The following is a 7,671-nucleotide window of genomic DNA, read 5'->3' as shown; positions in this document are numbered from 1 at the left end:
AACAGGCTCCCCACCTAGCAGAGAGCCCGATGTGGGCCTCGATCCCAGGACCCGGGATCATGATCTGAGCCAAAGGCAGAGGCTTTATCCCATTGAGCCACCCAGGCGCCCCTTAAGTTTTTTTTTATTGTTTTCTTTTCAGAGGAAAATGCTGCACCTGTAGCTACAGACTCAGTGTGTCTGTGGGAAGAAGTGAGTTTAAGAACTCCCTATGTCACCGTGTTGAATCGGAACCTGCATTTCTTATATTTGTTGTCCTCTTATATTTGTTGTCCACATCTCATGGTGTGAAGGAACTTGTGTGTTTGGGTTTGAGAACATGGAGACATAGAACACCGTCATGGTATGGGTCATCGAGGGCTTAATTCACTTCAGAAAAGCATGCTGAATTACAGAATGCAGAAGGACACCCCCCACCAAAAAAAAAAAAAACAGGTCAGGAAGCAAGGAAATCTTCAGATTCATAGGTAACTAAAATTCAGAAATATAAATGAAAATTGTGATTGTAATGTGATGGAATCCTCCCTTTGTCTCTTTTTTTAAACACTTCTTTTCTTGAAATATGTGAGGTACATGATTATCACCCCTTGTTTATTTGAGAAAAGCTTATGAAGACACGTGAGCAGAAGGTGAGTTCCCATGCAAGGGAGGCAGGAAGGGCCACACAGAAGGGGACCAGGAGAGAACAAAGATGAGTTCCTGCAGTTACACTGGGGCTTCCAGGTCAAGGAGAGAGCAGAGGGAGCCTTAGGGAGGACAGGTGCTGCAAGGTCACTGAAGCTGGGCCAATCAGATCCTAAGAAGGCACTGTATTTGTGGAGGACTGAGAACGGGAAGCCTTTCATTCTGAGAAGAAGGTGGGAAGGAAGGTTCTTCCTGGAGTGTCACCATCTCCACGTCAGCTCAGGAGACCTGCAGAGACAGAGCAGAGTGTTGTTTCCAGACCCACCTCTCCAAGCAGCCTCTTCCCTCTCCCAGGGCCTTGAGTTAAAGCCCTGCAGCAAGAAGAAGAATGTATTCTCAGGTCTCCCTGAGCCAGTGCTACTTTTGAGTGCAGACCATTTATTAAGTGGAGAAAAGGAGCTTTACTGCCAACTGCTTCCCATTATTTCTGTCTCCTGGCTTGTCTCTACTATTGGTTCTAGGAGACCAAGTCTACCTCTAAAAGAGGATTAAAGAGCATTACCTGTTGGCTGAAGTCCAGAGTGGCCTGAAAAGAGAGGGGGAACATATATACTTAAAAGTATAGAGGCAAATATGTCCCCAGATACAATGTCCCCAGCTCCAGAGCCCCGCTTTAGATTTCTCTAACACCACAACCTGCACTGCATGATGCCACGGTGGAGAGGAGACCAGGAAGTGGGAGGTGTGACCCAGGAAGTTTCTGTCACACAAATCCAGTGTGATTTCACTAGTGACGCTTCCTGCATTTGTCCCAGGTTTTCTACCCACGATCTCCATGTCTGTTAATGTTTTTCTTATCTCCACAGGCCACAGCATATTATACTTCAACACAGTAACCATGGAGTGTTGATTTCTGGATTTCTGGGAAATCTGAGGTTGACCAGGTTAGGATAGGTTTTATACACTGACAGGAGAACTAACTTAAACAAAGCCATGTTTCTTCCTCTAGAAATGTCCGGTGGAGACTCACCAACAGGTGCCTTACCCTTCTGATTCCTGAAATAGATGAACAGCCCCACCACGAGGAAGAGCAGACCCAGAACAAAGCCTCCAGTTCCACTCAGCAGCTTGCTCTGTGCAGAGTCAGACTGTGTCCCTAAGAGAAGATGCTGTTTTAGTGATTTTTATTCGAAATCCAACTTCTTTTATGGAGACACGGGGATTCAGAACTTTGAGAATGGGGGAAGAAGTCTGCCCTGAAAGAACTAAAATAATTGGACATTACCATAAAAGAGATTTAAAAATCACACTGAATATGTACAAGATTCAGGCAATGAGCTCATTTAAATATCACAGCTCTGATAAACCCACTACTTCAACATCGGATGGATGAGGAGCCTACGACTCCATGAGGTTTGAGTAGCTTCTCCAGAGTGACAGAGCTAACAGAAAGCCCAGCTGAAATTGGATTTCCCTCATGTCAGGAAGGTCCCTCCACTGTAGATTACCTACCTCTTTGGAGATCACAATGAACAAGTCAAAGCCAACAGTACCAGAAGCAGAAGCTCAGCCAGAGGCAGGGGACTGGTGCCCAAGGTCAAGGGGAACCATGACCTGTGATATCGTGGAGGGATCAAAACAGGGGATGACCTCTTTCTGCCTGCAAGGCATAATCCCCTCCCTGGGAGTTAGGCTTTGAGAAACAATTACCATGCTACCCCCAGGGATCTGTGCTGAAGAGAAGAGATCATGGAGCAAATGAAAATATGGTGTAAGGAGGGAGAACCTTGACACTCAGGAAAAACAAAGTCCCCTCCCTAGTGGGTGAGGAACTTAGGAGATCAGAAAGCTTCTCACTCCATTCCATGGTTACAGGGCTCATCAAACTGGGGTGCTCCACTTGGCAGGTGTAGACCTCTCCACTCTGAGGAACTGTCTCCAGCATCACCAGGGTCTGGAAGGTCCAGTCTCCATTACGGATCGGGCCTGTGGACACGACTCCAGACTCCTCTTCCTGGCCATTCCAGAACCACCTGACTTCAATGTGGCCTGGATAGAAACCATTCACAGAGCTGATCAGGAGGTTGTGGTGCTTCAGGGACTGGGTCATCCCAGGATACACAGTCACTATAGGCTCCACTAGAAGAGAAGAGGTAGAGGGACTCAGTGAGGAAGACAGACTCAGTCTCCCTGGTTGGCTGCCTGGCTGCCTCTGGTCGCTGTTCCCGGGCTGAGTCTCAAGCATGCTTTCCCCAAAGCTGGCCATGTGGCCCAATAAGAGCCAGTATCACGAGTCTTGAATTTAATTCTGACCGTAAGGGTCCATTAGATTTGAGAGATATTGGAGAAACTTGTGGTCTTTTCTTTTTCATAGTGTACAATACTTATTCACTTGTTGAAGTGTTTACAAATCTTTGCCTAACATAAGAGATATGAACTGAAAGTGTCACTTCTGGAGCTAGGCTGCCTGGGTTTTAAATCCAAGCTCTGACTCTTACTGGTTGAACCTGGGAGAGTTTTCAAATTCTTCTGTGCCTTAGTTGTCTCACCTACAAAGGGAGGGAATAATACTAACTACCCCTTGAACTTTTATGAGGTTCATTGGGTCCACAATATGTAAAACATTGGCTGGAACTGAGCCTTCATGATTTGTTAACTATTTATTGTTTTTGTTACCTATGAGAGAAAATATGACTCAAAGCATTATGAAGAAATTGGGGAGCAGCAGTTGTTTGTGGGAATGTTGGTGCATTCACACCTTTGAAAATCACAGAAATGGTTCTGCCCTGGATTGCAGGATTAGACAGAGGTGGTTTTATATATCTCTGAGTTACAGAGGGAAAGAAGGAAAGTCATTCATTAGAAAGTTCTTATCCTTATACTCAACTAATCATTCTCTGTCCTTATTGGAATTGTTATCATTTTATAGTTTTCTCTTTTTCTAAACTGATATTTGAAGCATCTGGGATTCATTAATATTGTGTTTAATATTTGAGACTACCTCTGATACTACCAGGCCCTCAATTAATACAATTGGTATTTAAATTGGTATTTAATATTAAATTAATACAATTGGTATTTAAAGTACCATTTTAAAGAAATGGACAACTTTTTTTTTTTTTAAAGATTTTATTTATTTATTTGACAGGCAGAGATCACAAGTAGGCAGAGAGAGAGGAGGAAGCAGGCTCCCCGCCAGGCAGAGAGCCGATGTGGGGCTCAATCCCAGGACCCTGGGATCATGACCTGAGCCGAAGGCAGAGGCTTTAACTCACTGAGCCACCGAGGTGCCCTGAAATGGACAACTTACCACAAAATAGCAGATTTAAGATTGGTGGTGAATCTTTGCCAACAATTTTACAGTATATCTCAGTAAGTAGAAATGTATAAATTCTCAAATGGAAAATAAAACAGAATCATATATATACCAGAAACTGGAGGAAATGCTGAATCAAATTTCAGCTAAGTGTTAAGAATTCTACTACATAGCGGGGCGCCGCTATGGGTGGCTCAGTGGGTTAAGCCTCTGCCTTCGGCTCAGGTCATGGTCTCAGGGTCTTGGGATCAAGTCCCGCATTGGGCTCTCTGCTCAGTGGAGAGCCTGCTCTCCTCCTCTCTCTCTGCTTGCCTCTCTGCCTGCTTGTGATCTCTCTTTCTCTCAGATAAATGAATAAATAAGAAATCTTTAAAAAAATGTTATTTTAAAAAAAAAAGAATTCTACTACATAGGGAACACATAAAGTCACTGAAAAAAACTGGGATCTCAGAGATAATGGATAATAGATAATACTTAGAGCAGTAATTACAATTGGCATTTAAGTATGTGAAAAAATTAGAAGAATCTCAAATAAAAAAAAAGAAATTTCCAACTTAGTGTCAACTTTGAAAAAAAAATCTAACAAAGGGATGTGAGATAAATTGTTTTAATTGTACAAAGTAATAGTATTAGCTACTTACATGATATTAGCATAAAAAGAGAAACCTCAGTATGTTAATGATAAGAAGAAAAATTAGAATTTAAAAGGTAGTTTTAAAATAAATTCAACTGTGTGAAAACACTGTCTCTAAGGAAAAAAAGTACCCATAAATTTACCTAAGAGAAGCCTTAGAGGGAAGATGTGACTCAAAGTTTCTCCCAGCCCCCCCAAATTTGTCTTTTATATTTTTTCTCAGTGAAATGGTTTTGCACACAGTACACTTACTTCAGGGTTTTCAGAATTAAGAAGGGACATATACCATAAAAATCCTAGAAAAGGGGCATCTGGGTGACTCAGTCAGTTAAGGGGTTGCTTTTGGTTCAGGTCATGATCCCAGGGTCCTGGGATTCAGCCCCATATGGGGCTCCTTGTTCAGAGGGGAGCCTGTTTCTCCCCTGCCTGCCACTCCCCCTGCTTGGGCTTGCTCTCTCCCTCTTTCTCTGTGTCCAATAAATAAAATCTTTAAAAGAAATCCTAGAAGAGAACAGGCAATAAATTTTCAGATACTAGCCATAGTAACATTTTTCTAGATATGTCTTCTAAGGCAAGGGAAACAAAAACAAAACAAACTGTTGGGACATCAAAATAAAAACCTTTTGTACAGTGACAGAAATCATCAACAGAACAAAAGCAACCTACTGAACAAAAGAATATATTTGCAAATTATATATGCTGTAAGGGGTTAATATCCAGAATATATAAAGAACTTAAACAACTACACACACACACACACACACACACACACCAGACTGGGGCACCTGGCTGGCTCAGTCAGTAGGGCATGCAAATCTTGATCTTGAGGTTGAGTTTGAGCCCTATGTTGGGTGTAGAGATTACTTAAAAATAAAAACATCTTTACAAAATCTGATTAAAAAATGGGCAGAGGACCTGAATAGACATTTTCCCAAGGAACACTTACAGATGGCCAACAGATAAATGAACAGATGCTCAACATAACTGATCATCAAAGAAATGCAAATCAAAACCACAATGACATATCACCCCATAGCATCCAGAAAGGCTAAAATCAAAAAGAGAAGAAATTACAAATGCTGGCCATGATGTAAGGAAAAAGGAACCCTCACACACTGTGTCCTCCCCCCACGTCCACTCTCCCGACCCATCCCCCACATCCAGGCCCACAGCCCACCGCGCACTCATTTCCGTCCTCCTCACTCACAGCGCACCCCTCCCACTCTTCCCACAGTCACACACAGACACATCACAGTGTCCCAGCAGTCACACACAGACACATCCACACAATCACAACCACGCATCCCCCACAGCCGCACACGGACACAACCACACTCTTCCTGAAATGAGCTCTCAGAGGGACCCTCCTGCCCTGGACTGGCTCAAGATCCTGCGAGCTCCTCCTGGACGGGGTCTCTTTCTGTCTCTCACTCATTCCCTGGCTCCCCGCCCCTGCCGCGCTCACCCCGCGGCTGCACCAGGAAGCTCGCACCCACCCCGTAGTTGTGTCTGCACACGGTGTGCACCTCGGACCTCTTCAGCTCCATGAAGTCCTTCTGGCTGTTCCAGGACTGAGCGACGGGCCGCCCCAGCTCGGTCACCGGCCGAACTCCCCCACGTCGCTGTCGAAGCGCACGTCCTCCACCTACTCTTCGCGGTTGTAGAAATACCTATTCGCAGCCGCACCCGCTCCGTGCCGTTGCAATAATGACACTCCGACTTCACCAGCAACAGGAAATGTGCTGTGGGGACAGAGACGATCCGGTCACCCGCGGGCTCCCGGAAAACGCTGACGGCGGCTCCCTCGCTGGCTCCCCTGGCGCCCCCAACCACCAGCACATACCGCCCGTCTTCCCTCTGCGGGCGGCGGGAGAGGCGGCCACTGGGTCCCGGGCTCGGCGGCGGACCCCCAGCTTGACACTTGACTCTCACCGCCTCCTCCTGGACGCCTATGGCTGACAAACACCGGCCTCCCTCCTCGCCTCCCACAGCCCTTTCCCCCGCCATAAACACGTCGCACCTGCTTCCCCGCCCCCTGAACACTCGGTTTAGCCTGAGCAGGCTCAGGCCCCTGCTGCCCCTGCGAATCCAGAGGAGGAAACAGAAGCGTCCCCTCCACTCCCGGATCTGAAAATGCAGGGAAAGTGACGCACAAAACCCAGCCAGGCCGACTTTGTACGGGGTGAGAAATGTCACAGGAGACCTGTGCAGTTCTAGAGCCGAGAATAATTGGATGATCTCAGTTTCCTTGGAGTGCCAGAGAGGTGGTCTCAAGGGTGACATTCCAGATGTGACATGAAAGATTAAGTAGATGTGAGCGAGAAGGTGTGTGTGTGTGTGTGTGTGTGTGTGTGTGTGTGTGTCTGGGAGCAAGGGGGGGGGCTGTTTCAGGTAAAGGTAATAAATTGAACAAAAGCTTGAAAGAATTGATGGTGAACCTCCTTAGGAAACCAGAAGGAAAGTTCACTGAAGCACAGATATTGAGAGGGAGGAAGGGAAAAGATTACATTGGAGAAGTCACTTGGGGCTGGGCCCTTAAAGCCTGTGGGTGATAGTAGGATTTTTATTTTGTACTAAATGTAGTGGAAAACCATGAAGAGTTTTAAAGAGAGAAAAACCATGGTCCTATTACAGAATCACAATCCCTTTTCTGAATTTTCAATCCAGATAGCTCAGAAAATCAGGTTTTTTTCTTGTTTGTTTTTGGTGCCAAAACTCATTTGGTAAATCTGACCTGATGAATTAAGGAGTCAAATATGTCTCAGAGCTCTTACTTATCCTTCTGTAGTTTAATATGTGTAAACATAGTTATCTATGATATAAATGTATATATTTTGGTGTTTTTGTCTTTATGTCATTGCAATGTGAAAATAAAGCTAATTCCTTTATCAGGACCCATAAATGGAGGTCACTCCAACATTCCACCCATATCCCAAATCTAAACTTACAGTCTGCACTTACAGAAAACACCTGTCAAGGAAACAACATATACCAGTTACAATTCTCCAACTTGAGTTTAGCTAGCTTACCTTCCCCCCCGAAAATAAGACCTGGTAACCTTATAAGGAAAACCCCAACCTTTTAGCCAATCATGCAT

General features: G+C 44.9%; 1 protein-coding gene across 1 annotated transcript; it reads right to left on the bottom strand.

The window, feature by feature from the left end:
* Positions 1–565: 565 nt before the first annotated feature.
* On the bottom strand, positions 566–6,581 carry LOC123390654 (H-2 class II histocompatibility antigen, E-S beta chain-like). The gene is made up of 5 exons (XM_045074847.1): positions 6,071–6,581; positions 2,482–2,763; positions 1,670–1,780; positions 1,187–1,210; positions 566–912 (listed from the first exon to the last, which is right to left on the bottom strand). The coding sequence occupies exons 1-5, from the start codon at positions 6,579–6,581 to the stop codon at positions 899–901; spliced, it is 942 nt and encodes a 313-aa protein (XP_044930782.1). The 3' UTR covers positions 566–898.
* Between the last annotated feature and the right edge of the window lie 1,090 nt (positions 6,582–7,671).

This window comes from Mustela putorius, unplaced genomic scaffold (genome assembly GCF_011764305.1).
Source record: "Mustela putorius furo isolate JIRA1106 unplaced genomic scaffold, ASM1176430v1.1 tig00000135_pilon_pilon_pilon, whole genome shotgun sequence".
Classification (NCBI taxonomy): domain Eukaryota; kingdom Metazoa; phylum Chordata; class Mammalia; order Carnivora; family Mustelidae; genus Mustela; species Mustela putorius.
This window is presented reverse-complemented; position numbering and strand designations above follow the sequence as displayed.

What these genes read in the sequence shown, in the direction of transcription:
- LOC123390654 (XM_045074847.1), bottom strand. Translation starts at nt 6,581, where the DNA reads ATGGCGGGGGAAAGGGCTGTGGGAGGCGAGGAGGGAGGCCGGTGTTTG. An exon ending in TGTGCAGACACAACTACGGG is followed by an intron (nt 2,764 to 6,070) that starts GTGGGTGCGAGC and finishes CTTCTCTTCTAG; the next exon opens with TGGAGCCTATAGTGACTGTG. An exon ending in CCCTGTAACCATGGAATGGA is followed by an intron (nt 1,781 to 2,481) that starts GTGAGAAGCTTT and finishes ATCTTCTCTTAG; the next exon opens with GGACACAGTCTGACTCTGCA.